The 24200-nt window shown below is 42.3% G+C and overlaps 1 protein-coding gene across 2 annotated transcripts in view; it reads right to left on the minus strand.

Annotated features, from left to right (window-relative positions):
• The window catches only part of LRP6 (LDL receptor related protein 6), a 145735-nt gene extending 124938 nt beyond the window's left edge, over positions 1-20797 (minus strand). Inside the window, exons 1-2 of one of the 2 annotated variants that reach the window (XR_008450712.1) lie at positions 20535-20797; positions 3720-4113 (exon numbers count right to left, since the gene is read on the minus strand). Coding sequence is in view for 1 of the 2 variants with exons in the window: in XM_054071784.1 (XP_053927759.1) it covers positions 3720-4113; positions 20535-20589 (449 nt within the window). In the remaining variant the exon portion in view is untranslated. The remainder of the gene's footprint in view (positions 1-3719; positions 4114-20534) is intronic. The other variant, XM_054071784.1, reaches the window with a different exon arrangement.
• Positions 20798-24200: the final 3403 nt, after the last annotated feature.

Consider the following 24200-nt stretch of genomic DNA (forward strand, 5'->3'; position numbering starts at 1 on the left):
ATTGCTTTTGTGTTTGCCACGCTCAGATGCAAGTTTCTAACTTCCAAAGAAACAAAAGAAGTAAGACAACAGAGAAAGAAAGTATATGTAATCCCTGCAAAGATTTTGCATGTAAAAAAAAAGTCTACTGCGGGAGGGGTACACATTAAATCTGAGATCTTCCTCAACATGCAATGTACTTCATCCAGAAATCAACTTCAGCTGTCATAAAAAGTGTTGTAGCTCTTTGTACTCTAATTCCATTCATTAACTGAAAATGTTCAAAACTCTTGTAAAGCTTATGGATTGAACAATGAAGGTAACCCTATAGAATCACTCGATTTAAAACATGTCCTGAAAAGTAAGCAATTAGTCAACACTTCTAGGAGGCACTTAAAATGTCCTTTGTGGTGAACAATACACCTAGAAATGAGAAAAGCCAGTTCATTTTGATAGCTCTTCTTGTGAAGAAAGCTGATCAAGCTGTCTAAAGGGTAATTTTTGTGGAATAGTAACGAGGATTATAAGTCTTTTCCATGAGGACAAGAGGGCTGTACAAATTAACAAAATAACAAGAAAACAGCAGTACAAATATATATTACTGCATTTTCAAGCAGTACTTGCTCAAGAATCTGAATAGTTAGGCTATTTTTTTTTCATCTTAAGTGCTGAAGCAAAAAAACCCTCTTTTCCTCTTGCTCAACTTTCATGTGAGCAGTTCTGAAATCTGCTGCTCTCCTGCACTTGGTGGTCTAACACCTGGTCTTCCCCTGACAAAAAGTCAACATTAAAGTGTCAGAGCATGTGTTACTCCCAGCTGCTGATCTTATTAAGAGGGTCTCATGTTTAACACAGGTCAGGAATAAATAGTTTCAGAAAGGATGACCAGGACTGAGAAGACTTCCCGAAACTGCCTTGAAACCTCCCAGCTCACTTCAAAAAGAAGGTTGAATGAGCACTCCATTCCTTTCCTTTTCATCTGAGGGTAAATTCTCCTCTCTCCCGGTACACACACAATATTTTATTGAGTATCAAGGCAACTAAAGTAGAAAAAAGTAAAGTAAGTTTTAGTTAATGAGTGTGAGAAATGAGAAACTCAAAATGTACATAGGTGGCCAGTAAGAGGAGTTTAGACATTTTAGATTCTTATGGCTTGCTAGACAAAAACACCAGAGTAAAAATTAGATGTGGCAGCTGTGTCTCAGTTTTCAACTAAGAAATATTTTCCATTAGTAAATATATTGCATTTCACACTACTGACAACAGACATGAGAACCAAGTCTAACTTCTAATTCAGTATTTCAGTCATACCTACAACCTCACACGCAATTAACAGATAGTTTTGGCAGTGGTAGCAAAGGCTACCCAAACCAGCCATTCTTTAATCACCACTACTATTGCTATAACATGCTTTTAAAGAGTCCAATCATATTCCTCCAAACTACCACAACAGCACTGAACAGAGACCTTCTGAGAAGAACTGGTGAGTATCCTACAACAGACAGGTTGCTAAAGAGACCAGAGCACAGGAAAAACATTTAAACTGTCCTGCATGGGACACTGCCATGAAAATGCATTATTCATGACTACAGATTTGTGTTACTTTATATGTCTGTTTCATTCCAAAGAAGGCATTCTCATGTTTTCAGTAAGATAGATACATATAAGAAATATATGTGCACACAAAAGCTCAGATCAGATGAGTAGTTTGGTATTTAAATCAACTTCATCGTGAAACACTTGATGTATCCTACTTTAGATCAATTACATTTGACAAACTCTAATGAAAAATTGAACTTGTGGGTTACGATGACCTTAGTGTAAATTTGGCTGCTAAATCCTTTCTTTTTGTGAATTGCAAAAGCTTATAAAATTGTATCTGGAATAACGATCAACTGAGCATAATAGGAGATGGATTAGAATACAGGAAAATTAGAGAGGTTTTGCTTTTCCAAGTTTCAGATTTTATTAACTATTCTTTGATCCCTTTATGGCTTATTCCTGCCACTGTCTGCCAGGCAACAGTGCAAAACCAAAAGACATTTACAGGGCTAAAGGAAAAAAAAAAAAAAAAGCATAAATATTAATGAAAAAAGCACCCATACAAGAACAGTTTGGGAATTTATTTTTTTAGACATTCCTGTACTGATGCCACCCTTCCACCTATGTTCCAAGCTTTGAAGGAAGTTCTGAAATATAACCACATTTATTTTTAATAAATAAATTTCTAGCCCAAAGGTTTTCTGTCCTAAAACTGCATGATAGAACTGCAATTTTTGCAACTGCAACGTGGTAAGATAGAGAGTAGTTCTATTACTGCATTGCCCTCAGACATACAGTGTGAATTCTGGGGTCACCCTATGCAGGAATCGGAGCTGGACTCAATGATCCTTGTGGGTCTCTTCCAACTCAGGTGATTCTATGATTCTACCTTCCTAAAAAATATTAATATAGCAACTTGGAAAGAGACCTCTGTAGAGATTTAGAAGAAAAAAAAAAAGTTGTCCTTCAATTACAGTTCTTTTTGGTTTGGTTGGAGCTTTTTTGTTTATTTTGGAGAAGGGTGGTGGTGTTTGGGTTTTTTGAGTTGTTTAGTTCTAAACCTAGGCATACTGAAGTGTTTACTCCTACTGCTTTAATAGATCACCAGTATGGATAAAGTTACAAGTCCACTTCACCTTTGATCTATTTAATTTTTCTTCTTGCAGTTTCCTCTTCATGTACAGCATTATGAAAGACTGCAAGAGTACACAATCATCTCATTTTGATCACTGAGCACATTACTGTACATATTCAGAAAATACAAACACTCTTCTAAAAAAGACCAACGGGCTTGGCAACAGTGCATTATTCTTAACTAACAAGAATCTCTGTCTCTCTGGCTACAAGCCAAACAAAAAACACTTAGACTGTGTTTTTCCTTTTTCTCTTTCAGTTTTGGGATAGCGGGCAGAAGTGGCATGAGCGTTACATCTTTTCTTGCATTCTTAAAATGGTTTTAGAATCTAATAAAACTAACACTAGCACTGGCTTCAATTTATAAGTTGTAAAGAGGTAAGAAAAGCGTAAATCCATCATTATGTTATTTCCAAAGTTGAAAATATAAATAACAAAAAAAGAAATATCTTTCTTGTTTATATATCGTCAAAGGCCTATTGAAACTGTGGAAGAAAATATTCAAGATACGGTATATCTATGAAGTTCAGGAAAGAAGCTATGTTTTACAAAGAAACTTTCACTTTTGGAGGAAAAGACTGAAACATACCAGTTCAACAAATCATAATGTAAAGAAGCTGCAAGCAGCTAAAACAGTCCCCCATCTTTCCAAAGACACAATGCACTAATTTCTCCCCAAAAATAGTTGACTGAAAAAAGTATGTCAAATGGCAGTACAATAGATTTTTTCCCTGAACAAGCAAGAATATTAAAGATCTATAAAATATCCTACAGATAAAAACCCAAACAATCAGAAGATTATATAGCATCAAGGATATTCCACTAGTCTTTCACTTCACAAGATGAGTTACTTTATCACAGATGCCTACCTATGAGGTAACCTCAACCTATCCATTTACATAGCATCACCAAAACCACCACTGAATTTAGCTTTTCTGGCAACATCAGCTTTGTCCCCACTTATAGGATAACTTCAATAACAGTACTCATTTAAAATCACTCAGCAAACAAGAAGTAGCAGAAATTTTAATAACTGCAAGTATTTTGTTTTAACAAAGACTTACCCTCTTGCAGGATCTAAGGCAATTGCTCTGGGTTGATCCAATTCTTGCCAAAACAAAACTTTTCTCAGTGATCCATCCAAGTTAGAAACTTCAATCCGATTTGTTTCAGAATCTGTCCAGTATAATTTCTCTCCCAGCCAGTCACATGCCAGCCCATCAGGTGACAGAAGTCCAGAAATGACCACATTTTGTACACTCCCAGATTTATTGAATTCTGTTCGTTTAATGGCTTCTTCACTTACATCACTCCAGTATATCAACCCCTTTACAAATACGAAGTCCACTGCTGCTGCATCCTCTAAACCACCCACAATCACCGTGGCATTCTCCTTTCCATTTGCAGCATCCACCAGTCGCAGATCACGTCGGTTCGCATACAGCAATAGTGGAGCAGCTTTAGATGGGAGAAATAAGGGGAGGGAGAGGAGACAGACAGATGCATTAACAGCACTCATATTAAGTATTACAATACATCAGGCCATAACTACTAATAAAAGAATTTTCATAAAAGTAAAAAAAGAAATGGGGGGACATTTTGAAGTTTGACTAAAAAGCACAGATTCGAAGGCTTTCAACAGCATGGCAACTCAAGATGGTAGCTTCATAATGGGCACCTCATTATTCTGGGATGTGTATTACTAAAATAAGATTAAAGAAAGGAGAGAACAAAGAAAATGGAGGTTTGAAGTGCCCAAATAACACTGTTCTGTAGAGAAGGATGCTTAAATAAGAATCTGAAAGACAAGGGTAAAGCATTTTTCTAAGCACTCGATGCTGGTCCACTTGAGCAAAGATTCCTTTCGCACCTCCTCCCCCACCCCCCACTAGAAGGTAGTAATATACACCCCACCTCTATAAAAGCACAATTCATGTCAAGCTATCAAAGCCACCTTGAATTGATACTCTCCAAAACTACATACCTTGGACATTTTACACACAATACATAGAAATACAAAATTCATCATGTGCACGAGACGAATTTTGGTTTAGAGCGTTGAAATTAGTATGAGGAGATGAGGAGCTAAGGAGAAAAATAAATCTACAGGAATGGACAACACTGAGTTCTTTCAAACTCAGCTCTACCACTCTCGTTCAGTTGTTTAACACAAAGCATTTATTTAATATGCTTTACTTGGTTACTCCGTCAGCTTGCACCATCTGTATATTTTTCATACAAAACACTCACGATGACTAATAAGAAGTAGTAACCATGAAAACAGACAGTATCTTAAATATAATATGGCTGTTCAGTTGTCCTTAACCACAAGCTATACATAATGTTAGGAAAATTCCAGCCTCATTCCCACTTGCATTTCTACTTTTACCTGTGGTTACTCTAGCACTGTAGCAACAGAGCTGTAGAGCAGCATTTAGAGACATACTATGATTTGCATACTAACTGCTCCTCTACCTGTCATCACACAAATTTAGCAAAAATCTTGCAGATTTATTCACCAGCAGAGGAAAGCATTTTAAACTTCTAGCAGGATTATACGGCTCGAACAAAGGCTTACATTTAGGGAACCAAAGATGCTCATTTGATTAATGTCAAGGGATACACTGTCAGAAAAAATATTGTTCCTTGTATGAAAAATTCACGGAAATTAGAAGTACTAACACACACTTCAGAAAATTCAAAAGCTAGTTTCCAAGATCAGACTACTCCCCTCAATACCACGAAACACAAAACTGTTTATCAAAGACACTGCCACATGAGCATTGGGAGAAGCTGAAGGAACTAAGAAATTCCTCAATCTATCTCCAAATAAACAATTTCTGCTATGTATGCCTGGAAGCTTTAGACTTACTTTATTCCTTTATTTTTCGTAGGGAAAAAAAAAAAAGTAAACTAAGTTGTGTAGGCTGTCATCTTACTTTTAGAACATGGAATATAAACTGGTTTACAATAATCTTTAGATAGAAAGTTTTACTAAAATGAGGGAAAGTGGGAAGCCATGTCATTTTTAATGATGTTAAATTTGTATTCCCCCTTCCAGAAAGCAAGTTTTTATTGTGCAGCAAAACATTCATCTTAGTCATTAAATTTCCATGGAGAAGAGGTAGACTTCTTTAAATCAGAAAGTAGAATCCCCATATTAAGTAGGTTTATTACCTTGCTTTGCTACCTTCTTCCATTCCTTGCATAATTTCCTAAGGATTTCATTAATAAAAATTAATTATAGTAGAATGTCTTGAAGTGCAGGTTGCTTACCATGACTGCATTTTTTAGGAAAAAAGTACTCAGCAAACTGTAAGTAATAAAAACCAGATATGCAATAAAACTCTCCACTTTTTTAAAGCTTGCATACAATTGTAATCTGAAAAATCTAGTTAATAGCCAGCCCACTGTGATCTGGCACACCACAAGGAAACGTGCAGCCAACTGGCAGAGCTCTCTCTAAGAAGACAGCATGCCCAGCATTTGAAAAAAGGTAAATCCACACACAAATGAGTAAAGGTTCCATTATTATGTGCAACACAGGGCAAAAGTACCCATGAACACAGCATGCACCAAATTGGAACACCAGGCATGTCAAGAGTAATCGTCAAGGCCCGAAGGCACTGCTGAGCCTAACACAACTGCACTGCATAGGTTATTCACTCCTTGCAGGAGCTCAGATCTGGCTGAGGAAGGATTGGAGAAATGAATAATGCAAGTCATTTGAACGATGGCTCAGGAGAAACACAGCTACACTTAGGATGTGTAGCTTCGTGCAGATTGATTCAGAGCCACAACTTGTAACACATCCTGCAGGGCTGGCAGATGAGGATATTAAGCGTTCCAATTTGTTACGAAATTCAGGAATGAAGCAGGCATCATCAAAATAATAAAAAACAGGTTTATCCCCCACCCCCACCAGCTCTTCCTGGAAAACATGAAGGCTTCCATATCCCATAAAACTCAACTACTGAAGTTGGCAGCATTTGTACCTAGTATCATCTTTGCCAGTTACTTGACTCAAGCAGCGATACTAAAAGGAAAATTGTGGCAAAAGATCCCATCCTGCCCCATATAACTTATTTTAAAAGAGCCACAGGACGCTGAAAAGATGTCTTTCTTGACTAACACAGTTATGAACTATACTAATAGCCTAAGGCAAGAACTCCAAGGGAAACTCTGTTCAAAGCTAGGCAACTATTTCACAGTTTAAGTTACAATAGAGTAAAAAGATACAATTCAGTTTACCTTTTTAAGTAATTGAAACTGAAATCTTTATATACATTTCTATTTCCCTTTCTATAGCAATCATAAAAATATATAATTTAACTGCAAAAAACTATAATGCATTGAAGAAACGTACACATTTTTAAAAGTAAAAGAGGAAACACCCATCTTGGAAATCACCAACTGAAACAGCAGTGAATATTACCATGTCCTTTATTACCTCAGGTCTACATGTGCTTTATTCTTCTAAGTAAAGTGTATACTTTACAGAGTAAAAGCTATGCTTAATTATAAAATAAGCTTTTTTGTATCACTAGCAAGAACATATATTTGCTTAGAGTGCAAAAGTTACAAAAAATCAAGTTTAACACATTTGTACTGCAACAAAAAGAATTTAAATCATAAGAAACACCGGCCAATAATGGGTCACTGAGCCTGCTTCTGAACTTTGATATGGACATAACATGTTCCCCAAGCTTACCCCACTCAATACTAAAATCCAGCCACTATCTTTTGTGCCCTGCCTTTACAACTAGAATTCTACATTAACATCCTCTCCTCACCACCAAGCTTCATTTCTTCTACCAAATATTTCTTTTAGCTATAGCTGTCTCTCCCCCTAGCATATCTTAAGTCGCCAGTCCCCAAGTTACTTCAGGCTGGTTTCATTAACACTTGTTAACTTGTACATCTAATTCATGAGTGTCTGATACTGGCTTAAAAGTACAGCAGTCCACACGACGCAAAGCGAGCAACCAACATTAGAAGATTTTAACAGTTAATGTTTTTCAAGGTTTTTTTGGTGTTTAAGTGGCTACTTCAAGCTGTCAGAATTCATCTTGTTTTTTTTTTAACTAGTCCAGAGGCCTTTTCCACTTTCCACAAGTTCCCGCTTGCTCCCTTTCCACAATCCATGACACCTCTGGTTGCCACAAGGTCAGTGTTAACCTTCAGCATACTCATTCTCTTTCACTGACGTGGAATTTAGCTTGGTTAAAGCAATTAGCGTCATCTCATTTTCCCCAAACCCTTTTCTCTCATTCCCAAACTCCATCAAAGCTATTCTACCCCCTCACGTAGTTAAGGGCCCCTCCCCAAGCTGATTAAAATCATTACGTCAGTGAAAGGTTTGACTGGGCTAGCAAGTTGAATTGACTCAAGAAGTGGTCCAGCAAACTCCAAAACCAACATAAGGCAAGCAGCAGGGAGTTGGAAGGGGGAGCAGCTCTCCCCCCTTTCACTGGCAGCCTGCTAGATCTGCTCAAGATGCAATTGGAGCCACATCCTTTCTCCCCCCACTTTCAGCTGTCGGTTACCAACCTCTCTTTTTCATTGGCAGTAGAACTTGTCTCATACAGCAAGACAATGCAGAGTGCTAAACCAGCACAAGGCTACTGTGCTCTCCCACCACCTGTCACAAAGTAGTTTTCTACTACTGGTTCTGTATCCAGAACTAGTTCAGAACATCAGATAAACCTAAATACTAGTACACCAGGGAAAGGGAGGACCACATCAGCTTTCACAAATTAGTGCTAGTGAACCTCCAGTTTAGGAACAGGACCCATCAGACTACAGGTGACCACCATAACTTGTGGCAACCTGTCCCAAAATCCCAGTGCAGCCCAGCCAGTAGTACTAGGAAACAACTCACATGGTGGAAATAAATATCCATGGAGTTCACTGATAAGAAACCCATGGAATGTTACATTGCAAGATGATAGTAGGAAGATAAAACTCCCTGTCTTTTAAAAGTCTTGATGAAGAACTCCAAGTATCTAAAAGTGATTTGATACTGCCAAGTGTACTGCCACGAGGATAGCAAATGTGAAGAGGAGACACAGTGATGAGATACACTAAGCAAATACACGGTGTCCTGGATGAGGCAGAGAAAGCATGAGGAAACACCCTGACAGAACAACACAGACCCCCATTCCGCCCACAAAAAGAGGTGAAGCAGATAAATGGGTAGAGATAACCAGCAAAGAGCATTAATTACAGCCTCCTCAAAACCATTCTATATGCAAAATTCCTTACATGTAAGGCAATCATCCCCATTCCCAAGACATCCAACCGAGAGACAACACGAGAACATAAGAAAAACTCTTTGAAGGGATGTAAGGGTTACAGTACAGTCGGTTGTGAGGACCCTTCACTCCACAGATTTCAGAATTCTCCATCATTGCTTGTGCTTCTAAGGAATGCTGTATACTTCTTATCTGGGAACATTTGAGGTTTGTTGCTCAGTTTGGAAGAGCAAGAAGGAGTAGATTGGGGTAGCACTGGGAATAAAACCCTGGGAGTCAAATCAGAAGAGAGGCAAGTTGCAAATTAAAGACTTCCTCATAAGACAGGGACCCAGCCTCAAGAAACTTTTACAGAGATGGTTCCTATTTTCAAACAAACAAAAAAAATGACCAGGAAATACACAGCAGTTTCAGCACAGCAAGCAGCAGGCCAGGATTTTGCACTAAGTGCTTCATTGCAGCACCTTTCTCAATTTATTCCACACAATTCAGAATGCCACACAACTTTTTAAAAGAAAAATAATAAACTGACTCCCCGGTAGACCCCATTCCACCTTCAATGTGAATGGAGAACTCTCTTCTCTCTGAACTGCCTTATTCTCACAAATACACTTGTAGGCCACAGCAGGCAACCAGGACTTCAGCAAATAAGCATCAGGCAGCCCAAGCTTCTCAGAAAGGACTTTTCTCCTCTTTTCAGCTTTTTTAAAATTATCCAAGGTCTGTTCAGTTGGTAACTCAAAAGGCCATAGGAACAGTCAGGCTTGCCAGTGAATGAGATAAGTAAAAACATTAGTGCAAAAGCAAAGACACCAAGCAGCAATAACGGCACTTGGATTCTGCACCAAGCTTCTACTGCTAGTTCTGCAAGAACTTTGGAAACCAAGACATCCTGCAAGACTCACTAGTATAAAGGCAATAAGTCACCCTTTAGCCTTATGAGTAACAGGAAAAAAATTCTCTTTCTAAAAAAGAGCTAGACAGATGGAGGCAAGAGAATGCAAGGAGGCATGGAATACGGGGAATAATACCAGGTTCAGGCATAAAACCCAACAGACCTGGCAGATACAGCAAAAGCACACATGACTGAAGTACACCAAATACTCCAGCACCACCAAATACTCCAGCACAGTACAGGCAAGTCACTTTCTGAATGGCAGGCACTGCCCGTCAAATCACCGTGTTGGTAGAAGAGTGATAGAGCCAGACATTGATGAGTTCCAAATTACCACAGTGTGTCTCTCCTCAGGTATCACACTCACGCTGACCCACTGTCTCAGCAACGGCAAGGTAACTCAGCTCATCTTTCTGTAATGTTGACTCTCCTACTCTGAAGTTCTTTCCATTGCACTCTTGCAGGGATAAACCACACCACTGTGACTGGCAGTTTACATCTTCATAACTTAATATGCTGAATCCATCTTGCTGACAACAGCCTAGGATGAGCAGAGTGCTATGCTCCCTGGTCAGACATCTGCTTGCAGCTACATTGCCACATAACATTATAACCTGCTTCCATTACCCTGCTGTTTACAAGAGGAAGCCGCAAAGTGGCAAGAAAATAAAGCTGACCTGGCAGCAGAACAGTACATCTTACCCGGCAAGCAGCAGACTCTTGAAAGCAAGAAGCCTCAAAGGGGTGTCTGACCAAGTAGCACCATGATCCACGTTAACATCTGCAGAACCTCCACATGACCATTGCCATTTCCTCAGGTGTCCTCATAACCTTCCTTCAATGCTCTCCCTGTTTCTCTAACAGTTGTCAGAACAACACACAGTGCTGCAGGTGAAGTCATACCAGTTCCATACACACTGGCAATATTTGCCTAGTTCTACTGGAAACACCCATGCTTAAATTGACACGATCTGTTTAACGCAAAAGTTAGTATGCATGTAGACTGCTGCAAAGCATCTCCTGTCTGCAAGGTATGTTTCTGACAGTTTTCCCAAGCATGCACCTTTGCTCACGCAGAAAAAGAAATCTTGTTTTGCTATACTGCACCAATTAGAGTCTTACATCTGAATAGGATGATATTTTGCAATCCAAACTTCAAGCCCTACAATGACAGATAAGACAACCTGATCACATTGAAACAAAACACTACCCTTCACACCTTCTGGCATCATCACTTCCTCCAGAGCTTCTAACAGTAAGTAAACAAACCAAAAGCCTCTACTATATTCCTCACAAAGCTGTTGAAAGACTGTGCGCTGTCTTCAGTCCCTCCACTGAATTAGAGCACTAAGGTACAACATTGTGATGCTGTGACAGAGGCAGCCCATTTTCCAAAGCCTAGGAAACCTAAGGGTTGCAAGATACACCTTGTACACCCTGGCAAGCTGAGATGGGAATGCTCCAAAGTTTGTTGCTACTCTGGAGCAACCTGAGTTCATGAGGTGCTCCAGCCTGGGCAACAGATGTTTTGGGATGCATATCAAGTTGAGAGTGGCCTGGAGTGTTTGCCTTCAATCACCTCTGTCCTCAGTCACCACTTGCCTCCATGGCTGGAGGACTCTCGTTACACTGGCAGACAGTGCATGGGAATCATCTCAGCCAAGGGTTCTTACCCAGATTGCTAATGGATCCATGTGACCAAAAACATCCATGTCCTGAGAAGCAGCACACTGGTTTGCCTTTAAACTAAAAAAGCCTTTTTCCATGTTGACACTGAGTTGACCTTAGATGACTTTCAGCAATTTATCGGAGCTGGCATGCCTAGTTCTTAAAAAATATTCAAGTCTGTCAGTTTGCCTCATCAGGTAAAAAACCCAAACAAACAAACAAAAAAAAAACAAAACAAAACAAAACCAAACAAAAAAAACCCAAACAACTTTTAAATGTGTTTATTCTGTTTTGTGGTTGAGGTGTTTTGTTTGCTTAGATTTTTGAAGAACTATCAGGAAGTAGCTGTAAGGCATGAACAGAGAATTGAGCAGAAAAGACCCCAACCAGAAGACAGAATTACCCATAATACAGAAAAACTGCCAGCACTGACAAGTATACCACAAAAATAAGTGGCAGTGCTCAGCTAGGTCATAATAGTGGGACTGATTTGGAGCAGAGGGAGTGGGAGGAGCAGCAATACTGCCTCGAAGTCTTATCACATTTTCATCCCCATTTCTCTGCAGTTCTTCAAAGAACACATCAGCTATCCAATGATTTCTTTATGGCACATTTTCCAGACCAAGCTTGGCAAATGGCATCTTTGTCAGTTCATCCATCATAACAAATACTGAGAATAAAATAAGCCATAGTTCCAAGTAGTAAAAAAATTTCCCACATTTTGTTCCCCATGCAGGTAAAATACTTTATTCAAGACAAGCCAGTGTCAACAGTTTTGCATAAATATTAACACAAATGAGCTAGAAAATAATTGTATAAGAAAATAGAAAGAAGAATACTCACAGCGCAAGTTTAAAACAACTTTTCATCAGCAAAAGGAAAAAAGTTCATAAACTAAAATTACACTTTAAATAAATTCTTAAGACTATTAAGCTTACTTGTCAATATAATAAAAAACAAATTCAGTTCAAATGAATAGTAAGGGATTGTTTTTAAAGGAAAGATGTGCACAAACTTCAAAAATTATGAAAATTATTGCACATTTGATGTTTTTTTGGAAACAGAGTTGGACCTACATGTTTTTTTTTAAAACACTCAAAAACACTCACATCCCAGAGCTACTAATGTTAAATCTTGATCAGGCTCATATTAGATGTAGTGACAAGTTAAAACCAAAACAAAGACCAAAAAAAAATGAACCAAAACACACATATGCATGCAGGGTCCCCCAAAATAGGTGGAGAATCGGCTCTTTTTGGTATTGATAATGACTGATTTCTGGTAATCCAAACAGAAGACAATCAAACCCATAAATACAAACCCGCTCAACCGAATTATTTTACTTATAAATTCTACCATCATCTACAGGGTGAAGGATAACTGCTAAACCTCAGTTAAGCTTCCGAGCTTATTAGAACACCAATGCATTTTCCAAATGGGCATCATAAGAGTCACTACAAAGTTGACAACTTCTTAGTCTCCTATTATTCTTAATATTTCTACTCTATTACTCCATGTAGGGAAAAGAGGATTCTTGGATCTCCAAAGTGTTAACATTTTAATTAACACTAATCCTATGAGTACGAGTCAGAGTTTTCTTCATCACTTTGACAAATTAACAAAGGAAAAACAACTGAAATGCTATGACACCTGACATTTGTTAACTTCCACATACTCTTAACTTCCAGAATTCAGGCAAACATGTCAGCCACCTTCCAGAAGCCCAAACTCTTTAACAACAGACAGGGGAGAATGCTTATTATTGACAAGTTCTGGATGCATAAGAAGTTTAAAAAAAAAACCACACGCATACAAAAAGAAACAAAACACAATATGAAAACCGGTTCTCCTCTGGGATCAGGTTGGGGAGCAGGGGGAGGAGTAAGAGGAAAATAAAAAGGGGAAAATGAGCTCACACATGGCCCTCATAAACAGAATTAAAACTATAATCCCATTTCTGCCCCATTGATTATATCACAAGGGAATAATTCTATTTAGGTAATGTGATCCTGTAACAAGATACTAAAAAAAAAAACCTGCATAAACGTTGCCATTTTCTATGTCTGTTTATATTAAAAACATTTTCTTATTGTTCTCGCTGTATAAATAATGAAGCTCAGAAAGCATTCCATCTTTTAAACTGACATGCTTCTTTCTCCAAATAGCCTGTAACATTTTGCAAAGGAAACAAAGTATTATTAACTAAATCATGGCTTATTTTAACCTACATTTGAATGGTGTGTTCTTAAAGCTGTATTATATGTCAAACAGGAGAAGCCATTGCAGTATTACTGTTCTATTACAGACTGGTAAGTTTGACTCCATTTCAAAACTGGTGGGGGACTGTGCCAATTACACTGAAATAGAAAGGTCTGTAGCAAGATAATCACCAAACTATTTTCGTAATGGTCTACAGGAGAACATAAGGAAAAGGCAAAGTGACAACAAGCTTATTTCTATTTGCCAACACCATCACTGTGTTCAAAGTTCTGTCCATGTGGCACAAATATTGAGCCTGATGACACTATGAATCTCTTGACATAAACACCTAAACTACACAAATATTTAGAGAGCTCAGTGACAGTTCTCTATGTCAGCTTGCCTGACGAATACATAGACAGGAAAAAGTTACTTAATAATTAGGACGTCAATAACCAGCATTTATGTCCAACCCATTAGAGATGCTTCCCTCTTGCAAGCCCTGAACAACCACCACAAAATGACACAGCTTCTTTGTTTATAATGCTGTGTATTCTGTCACTTTGCAACAGGTATACTACACCAGTGTAGTTTACCAAGCAAATCCCTTTCAGGTGACCTGACTGAAGCACAAGGCTTCCTCAACAACAGAGCTGAGCATGCTCCCAGGCACAGCAGAGCCACTGGCTGGGGCAGGAGGAACAGCACGCCACAAAGCTTTAGTAACAACTGCATTTCTGGTGCCACTCAACAATGACACACATCTCTCACTATAGTACAATGCAGTGCCCTCTTTTGAAGAAGCCACCAGCAAAGCAATCCATATACTTAGTGTTACATACTAAATTAATGAGGTTAAATAAGCTGGGGACAAAGAATATAGCATTTAAATCCACGGACAGGCTGCCAGAGGAGATGAACAGTGACAGATCAGAAACTGAAACCTGTTCCTCTCCCTTTTCTTCCCCTACTCTACTCCCTCAGAAGATAAAAAAAAAAAAAATTCTTCGCTCTTCTTGATTTGAACTAAAAAGTAAATCCCATATTCCATGCACCGCAGCAGATATTTTTGAAGTTGGCATTTTTGAGATGCGACATCATCATAAAGGTGGATTACAGATGTCCAAAGGAATCAGATTTCTCCAGCTGCCAAAGAGAGAGTTTAAAAGGTTCCTATGCTCCAGATCCTGATCTATCTTCCTGCAAAGTAAAACAGCCTCCACCCATTCTACAGCTACCAGCCAAATCCCCTACCTAGAAACTCAGAACACAGATGTAATGGATTCATTGGGGGAAAAAGGAAACATGAATATGATTAATGCAGGAAGAATTTCTTCACAATGAGGGTGAAGAATCTTCCCACTGGCACAGGTGGCCCAGGGAAGTTGTGGGTGCCTCCTCCCAGAAGTGTGCGAGGTCAGGTTGGATGGGGCCTTGAGCAGCCTGGTCTAGTGGGAGGTGTCCCTGCCCATGGCAGGGGAGTTGGAACTGAATGATCTTTAGTCCTTTCTAACTTAATACATTCTATGATTAATGCTCCCCTAACCAGTACTGGTGGGAAAAGTGAACAAAGCTTTTCACCTTTATATAACTCCCACTGAAGGACAAAAGAAGCTCATCATCTGTATACACTTGTGACCAGATACACACAGCTTCACCAATATACCCAGAACTTCCCAACATCTTCAGTGCACCTTGCAAAAAATACTACTTCACCTTACCTCCAAGTCACAGCAAAAAAATCCATCAAGCTTCCCACGTCCTAATTTTTCAGTTTTAAAAAAATCTAGAGCAATTTGATGATAAGTGAACTATATCACAGAGATGCAATTGCAAAAACTATTAAAGTAACGGTGGATTTTGTAACACCTTAGATCACACTAATTTTAGACTGTTCTGCAGAGAGATGAAAGAGGAAATGCATTGGAAATCACAGCAGACAAAGGCACACTGATTTCTGAGGAATCATACAGTGAAAAAAACATGACTAGAATATGCTTGATTCAAGCCTGGGTGAAAAAATAGAACGAGATGATTTTTTTTTTTAAAAAAAAAGCTATTCCTAAGGCATATTGTCAAAACTGAGGTATTGTATAGTCCTAGGTGAAGAGACCCTTTGCCTGAAGGCAAAAATGTAGCTCAAGCTGGAAGCGCTGTACTTTATCTCCAACCTGAACGCTTCAGAAGTAAAAAGCTTATTCCTTGTCCCCTTCCCTGACTTCAGTAGAAAAACATGTGCAAACACCTCCAGTCACAGCTCAGCAAGTTTTGAACTTTAAGCTCTTCTAAACTACATGCAAATAAGCCTATCTAAAAAGATACAAAAAAGCAAGGATGATCTGCTTACCAAATGCAAGTAACAACAGATTAAAAACTGTTAAACCAGTAACAATATTCAAACAACAAAAACAGATTAAATCAAACCCTGGAAGAAGGAAGCAGTAGTTATAAGATGCCAAACAGACATTTTCGTTTCTTCACTAACTGACCTTAAGCACAGATGTCTTCAACTTTCAGCACATCTGCACAAACATAATTTATAAGATTCCTATTCAAACAAGAGCTTTATACACTGTCTGCATGATCAGGGTTTAAAACCTAAACAAAACAGCGTCACATGCTGACTGGAGAGTTATTTCAGGAAGAAAAGTAAGTCATGAATACTCGGTGAAGGGAGAATTCTTTATCACTTATTAAAAAGTTGAAACCTCACTTTCACACTTATCTACACGTAGCTCTGACAGATGTGATGCCACTTCTATTGCCTCTTTGCAACTGTCAATTATCTAACAAGATTCTGATCGGTTTCACAGCTGTCAAGAAGATACAGCAAAGCTGCCATGAAGCAGCTTTAACTCACTCCTCCACACGTACCCTCAGGGAGTGGCTTTAAGAAGTACTGTTGATGGTCAGAGAGAGGAGGAAATCCAATCCCCCAAATCAAACCAGAGGCCGAGAAAGGAGAACAGAGACTGGACTGAGAGTCAAGAGGTTCCTGGAAAGCAAGTCCTTTCTTCATTAAGCCAGAAAATTAAAAAAAAACCCAAAACCAAACAAAAACAAAACACCAACCCCCAGATCACACAACATCCACAGCCTGCCTGTAAAATCCAAATACCTGCCTTAAAAACATCATCATGATGTGGCTTATCGCAGTCCCTGGACGACTTTGAAAGATACGTGTCTTGCCCTGTGCCTCCACTTCTGGCTAGTAGCGGCCTGGTCTTTCTTCAATTCCATAGCTTACAGGGCTCTGCACTGCCAGGTTACCAATTTTGTTCCTTTGAAATCAGTAAATGAGGTGCCACAGACTAATAATCACAGCTCAGTTGTTGCAAACCTCTGCCTATTTGCCTTTTTTAAGTCAGGGAGAACACGGAGGCTAATTCTGTAAGCTGAGGATGGTGCAATCCAGAAGTATACAATAGTACATTTTTCAAGTTTCAGTACCCAATACTGTTGGCTTGACACCTTTCACAGCACTGAATTCACAAACCAGACGGTGAATTTCATAACTTCACCTCTACTCTCACACATGCAGTTATTCATACGCTGGCACTGCCTCTGCATCCCTGAAGAACTGCTGACACCTCTTCTGAACTCAACACATCTTATTCAAACCAATTCTGCTTGCATAGATGTTGTTTATTAGGGAGGATGCATGCATTAAAATTTGACTTTTCTTTCTTCAGAGTTCAGCTGTTCCTGCTGTTTATCTCTAGCTAAGGTAACAATTAGCCAGTAGAAAAATTACTATTGTGTCACAACAGAAGATTATGAATTCAGGTAGGTGATCAAACAGCAGGAGACCGTGAATACAGAAGAAACAAAAATGCTGTTCCGATACAAATGTCCTTGGCAACAGACAAAGATGAGACACAACAAACGAAATGACTGTTTGGGTGGTTTATAAAACGAATGTTTCCTCAAAGTGTCTTACTAAGCATCATCAAATAATGCAAAAAGTTGCAAAAACACATCACTATTTCAAGATCAATTTGAAGAAATTACAATAATAATATAACATAACGCTACACATGACAGATTACTCTGCTGTCACTTGAAATAGGCTGAACAGCAACTTAGAGCAAAATGAATCGTCCACTAGGAGTGGGTACCATCATCAGTTAACAAAATTAACTATTTGGTAAACAGTTTCTCTCTACACTCCAGACCTCACTTAACTTTGGAAAACTAGGGGTCACTGCCACAATAGAATTCCAAATGTTACACAGCCCATTTAAATAAGTATACTTATATCTTTGCAAAGGGGATACAATATGGCAAACAGATGCATAGGGGAGAAAAAAAAAGGAAGGTATGGAAGATTAGAAAATTTTTGTTCTCCAGAGTACTGAGCAACTGGAGATGGAGCTGATACTTCAACCTAAACCACCTTTATTCTAGCTTTCACGGAAACACACTATTGTTGATGTATTTTCTAAACCATAGTGTGGTCGGTCAACTATTAATTAACCTCTTTCCCATCTAGTATGAAAAAATACAAGCAAATAGCAAAATGATGGATGCAGACACCACCAATGATTTCTTCCCTGAAACACTGAATACAGGGAAACAGTTCACAGAATCATCAAAGAATCATAGAATGGTTTGAGTTGGAAGGGACCTTAAAGATCATCCAGTTCCAACTCCCCTGCCACGCGCAGTCACCTCCCACCACAGCAAGCTGCTCAAGGCCTATCCAGCCTGGCCTTGAACACCTCCAGAGATGGCGCAGCCACAACTTCCCTTGGCAACCTGTGCCAGTGCCTCATCACCCTCCTCGTGAAGAATTTCTTCTGAATGTCTAGTCTAAATCTTCCCCCCTCCCATTTAACGCCATTCCCTCTTATCCTATCACTCCAGGCCCTTGTAAAAAGTACCTCCCCAGCTTTCTTGTAGCCCCCTACAGGTACTGGAAGGCTGTTCTAAGGTCTCCTCGGAGCCTTCTCTTCTCCAGGCTGAACAACCCCAACTCTCTCAGCCAGTTACTGCGCTTTAGTTCACAGCATTTAAAAAAAAAAAAAAAAAAACAAAAACAAAAAAAAACACAACTGCTCTCAGTTTTTTCACCAATTGTGTCCTATAAGACAAGAAATCTTGTTGGAGAAGGGAAGTGGAATAAAAACATTCTCAGCTATTTTGACAAGCCCTCGCTCAAGACACTCGGATGCAGATTTAAAGCTGCATGAACACCCGTGGCAGCTCATCAGCGAAATACAAACTTCTCTCAACTCCCAGCGCAGAGCCAAGCACAGCCTCTCCTCGCCAACTCCTCACAATCACTTCGCTGCGAGGGGACTTCCAGGGAAAACACAGGCACTTCCCAACCACACTTCATCTCCAACCTGAATGTTCAGGAATGGAAAAAAACCCTATTCCTTTTCCACTTAAATCAAGGAAAGGGGCAAACAGGCACAAAAATCTCCAGCCGCAGCTCAGCAAGTTTCAACCACACCACTCCGTGCTGAACACGAGAGGCTTTGCACTGCCCCCCTCAGCACCCGGCAGGATAAAATCCTTCTCTCAGAGGAGAAAAAAGAGAGGATCCTGGCGATGGGAACAGCAGTACCAGTCGGATACCGGGTGCAAGGAGAGAGATGGGGGTGGACGATGCGCAGTTTTGGGCGGGGAGACGAGGATGCGCTGCTTTGGGGTGGGGTGGGAGAAGGGGGACACGCAGGTTTGGGGAGGTGGGCATAAAAGAGGGGCATGCGCTGGTTTGGGAAGGGGGAGAAAAGAGGGAGATGCGCTGGTTTGGGAGAGCGGAGAAAGGACGGGGATGCGCTGGTCTGGGAGGGGGGAGACGCGAGATGTGCTGTTTTGGGGGGGGGACAAGGAGAGTGCGCTTTGCGAGGAGAATGGGGGGGATGCGGTGGTCTGGGGGAAGAAATGGGGGGGATGTGCTAGTTTGCAGGGAAGAAAAGGGGAAAAAGCTGGTTTGGGGGGGAAGAAAAGGGGGAGATGCCTTGTTTGTGGGGGAGACTAGAGGGGATACGCTGGTTTGAGGGAGAGAAAGGGGGAGAAGCACTGGTTTAGAGCAGAGAAAGGGGGGATATACTGCTTTGGGGGGAGGAAACGGGGGGACGCTGGTTTGGGGGAGAGAAAAGGAGGTTGCACTGGTTTGGGGGGGAGGAAAGGAGGGGTTCGCTGGTTTGGGGGGAGAAAAGGGGGGGATGCCTTGTTTGTGGGGGAGAATGGGGGGATGCACTGGTTTGGGGCAAGAAAGGGGGAGAAGCGCTGGTTTGGGGGGGAATGCGCTGGTCTGGGGGAGAGAATGGGGGGACGCGCTGGTCTGGGGGAGAGCTGGAGAGTAGAGACACGCTGGTTTCGGAGAGGAGAAGGGGGATACATTGGTTTCGGGGGGACAAGGGGGAGTATGCACTAGCTTTGGGATGAGGAGAGGGGCGATGTGCTCATTTGGAGGAGAGAAAAGGGGGGAACGCCTTGTTTGTGGGGGCCAACTGGGGGGATGCGCTGGTTTGAGAGAGAAGAAAAGGGGGGAATGCCTTGTTCGTGGGGGAGAATGGGGGGATGCGCTCGTCTGAGGGGGAGAAAGAGGCGTCGAGTTTGTTTGGGGGACAGAGAAGCGGGGGATGCGCTGGTTTGGGGGAGAGCTGGAGAGTGGAGACGCGCTGGTTTAGGGGAGGAGAAGGGGGAGAGCTCGTTTTGTTCCCTTGATTAAGAAGCCAAACTTGCCAACAACAATGGGGCGGAGAGGGAAGCGCCGGGCTGCTCCCGAGGGCCGTGCCGGGCCGGCGGGGAAGTTTCCCGGGATCGGGGGAGGCGGGAGCTGCCCCCGCAACCCTTCCCGCTCCCCACCCACCCCCAAACTTCGCACCTTTTTCCGCCCCCCAGCTCACCTCGCATCAGCGAACAAAAACTGCAAGCGAGCAGGCAGCGCAGGACGGCCCCCATCTTAGCTGCTGCCTGCCTCTCAGCGGCGGGGGGGCGGGCGGCGGCACCCCCGCGGCCAGGGCATGCTTCCCGGCGCCGGGAAAGGCGTGGAAGGGCGTCGCGGGGCTGCCTAGCGCGGCCCTGGCCCCGCCGCGCCGGGGCAGCCGCTGCCCTCCTCCATGCCGCCTCCGCGCCCCCCCGCCCCGAATCGCCCGCACAGGCGCAGCGAGGCAGCCCTTCCTCCTCCTCCTCCTCCGCCCCGCGCCGCGCCCCGAACGGGTCCCCCTCAGCAGCGCCCGCCCCGCAGCCCGGCACGGAGGGGGCGGTGCCGGGGCGGGACCGACTGCGCGCGCGCGTGCGCGCGCACCGACGCGCGGAGGCGCGAGCGCGGTCACGCACGTGCGTACACGCGCCCCTGCGAACACGCGCACATAAGCACCTCCCACTGCACACGCACGCGCGCGCGCGCGCACGGACGCAGAGGCGTGTGCACGCGCACGGACGCATGCACACACACCCCTACGTACACACACACGTACACGTTACTACACAGACACACGCACGCATACATGCACGCACACACTACATACACAGAGGCACAGACACACACACTACGTACACATACACACGCAAACGCATGCCGACTACATACACACACAGGCACACGCACGGCCACACGCAGACATGCATACGCACACCCCTACATACGCACACATGCACACCCCACTACACACACACACCTACGTACACACACATGCACGAACACACACCCCACATGCACATATACACACACATACATGTGTGCGTGCATACCTACATATGTGCACACATGGGCACATGCATAGACACAGGCACACGCAGACATGCATACACATACATTCACACCCCTCTACATGCACACACGCATACTCACAGGCACACGCGCACAGGCACGGACACGTGCGTACCCCACTGCATATACACACAGGCACATGTACATAGACACGCACAGATACACACACACACACATGCACACCTCACTACACAGACATGCAAACCCCACTACGCACACCCCTACATACACACCCCACTACATACACACACATGCACACACTACACACAGACATGCACACACAGGCACATACACACACACTGGCACACAGACACAGGCGCACACACCCCTACAGACACACACATGCATACACCCCCCACATAAACATGTACATATATGCACACACACCCCCTACATACACAGACACAGACACACACACCCCTGCATACTCACAGACATGCACACCCCACTACATATGCACACAGGCATACACTCGCACACACACCCTTCATACACAGAGTCAACACACACGCACACAGATGCATGCACGCACCTTCCTACATGCACACACATATACACACGTATACATACACACACATGCACACACAGACATGCATGCACACCCCCCTGCATACACACAAATGCACCCCCACTACACGCACACATACACACACCTCTACTTACGCATCCCCCACTACATATGCACACACACATGCACACAACCCCACATACACATATGTATGTGCACACCCACACCTCCTACACATACACACACATGCACACACCTACATACACACACATCATGCCCACCCTACAAACACATACACACACGCATACACGTGCACACATGCACACACAATATACATACACTCATACATATATAAACGCACATGCACATGCACGCACCTACACACATGCATGCAGTCATATAGTCTCATACACTCACAAGCACTCATACACACTCATGCACATACACACAGTCATGTACACATACAGTCTCATACAGTAACAAGCACACTCTTACATACATACACTCATACACATGCACACACACACGCACATACACACTCATGCACACATACACACACTCACATGCACACACATGCTCATACACACACACGTATGCACACACACACGCCTTCTGTCAGAGGAGAGGGCAGGCTGGGTCGCGGGGGCGGCCACGCACGGGCAGCGTAGCGGGGAGGGGGTGGCAAGGATCGACGGCTTTGCTGCCGCATTCCAAGGGGACTACTTTTCGTGCCTCACTGCCTCCGCGCAATACGGGGGCGCGCGGACCGGAACTCTTTCCCGCGGCGGCCGCACAAAAGGGGTGGGAGGATGGATTTAAGCACTTTGGCAAAATGAAGTTGCCATTTCACACCTACAGTGTGGGGACTGAAAAGCAGGAATCCTGATTTTTCCCAGAACTAGCAGGCATTCCTTATCAGTAGGGCTCGCTGTTTATCTGATGGGATGGTGCGTGATTTATTTCTGAGTGCTTTTAGGGGGGTTATCCTTCTTGTTATGTTAAATGTGAGCTGGGTTGGCGCTGCTTGGCTAGTAGTTACAAATGAAAATTAAAATGATTGGCCAATGTGCTGTGTTGAGACTTAACTTGCTGTTTACCCCCATCGCATCCATGTAAACGTGTCCTTCTGAAGTTCAAAAGTTACGGCTTTGTAATACACCTTCACTGGAAAAAAAGCTTCCCTCCTTACCTACTTTGTTTATTCTTAATATGAAATGCAGCTTTCTTGCATTTCCTTTAGATCAGAAAATCTGCTTCAGGATTTCTATGAGGGTCATCAAGTCTAAATGTCTGCTTCACGTTCTCCCTCCCTTATAGAGTGGCATGGCAGGTTAGTGGGATAAAGATAGGAGGCAGAACAACTTACAGCAAAAAATTGGGATTCAGAAGTCTGTATTATTTTCAAGATTATTAGAAACTTATGGAAACATTTAACTTTTAATTTTGTATCTGTTGAACATACATTTTCGTAGCTTTTCTTGTAACTACAGTAGGAGATGACATCTGGGCCAGATTAAAGACTTGGGTGTTGTAGACTCACTCTAACAGGGTCCTGGAATCATGTGGCAATATCAGACTCTCAGCTTTTACCGGGCTGGGAAATAGATTTCTATGAAAAGAAGTGTATTTCTAACTTTCAAGGTTGGAAGAAGAGACTGATTTTGAAAATGTAAACAATGCTACTGGACAGCAACACCTGCCCCAGGCCAGGTCTACTTTACACAGTGTTGTCCTTGACTCTCTGCCGGATGGAATAGGCTTCTCTGTTACTGTGCTGTCAGCTGGGAGGATTAGCAAATTTCAGCAAGATCCACGTGGATAGTGGTGGTAAAAGGCTTCCCATGCAAAAATTACCTAGACACGTGCACACCATTCTATTTATTTTCACTGTTTAATGGGAATCGCAGCAGAAAAAGGGGTTTGTGCACATATGTGTTTGTATTTCTTCTTTATACTGTATGCTCATAATGTTGCACCAACTGTGATTAACCTCTTAGGAAGTGTGGCAGATCTGTAATGAATTCTCCATATCTTTATTGCGCAGTGCACAGCTGAGGAAAACCTCAGGTCTGAACCCTTCCATCACAGAACACATTCATCTATGTGCTGTGCCCTCTCACATCTTATCTGTTTTGCTGGAACCACTCTGGTGTCTTCACTCTCTCCCTTGGCCAGATGATCCCCTGCCTGGTTGCTCTTACTCTTAAAGATGTCTTCCCTGCTGCCTGGGCTGACTGGTTTTGGTTTTAGCTTTCAAACATTATAATCGGTCACCCCTCACATTGGTGCATT

This window comes from Cuculus canorus, chromosome 1 (genome assembly GCF_017976375.1).
Source record: "Cuculus canorus isolate bCucCan1 chromosome 1, bCucCan1.pri, whole genome shotgun sequence".
In the NCBI taxonomy this organism is placed as follows: Eukaryota; Metazoa; Chordata; class Aves; order Cuculiformes; family Cuculidae; genus Cuculus; species Cuculus canorus.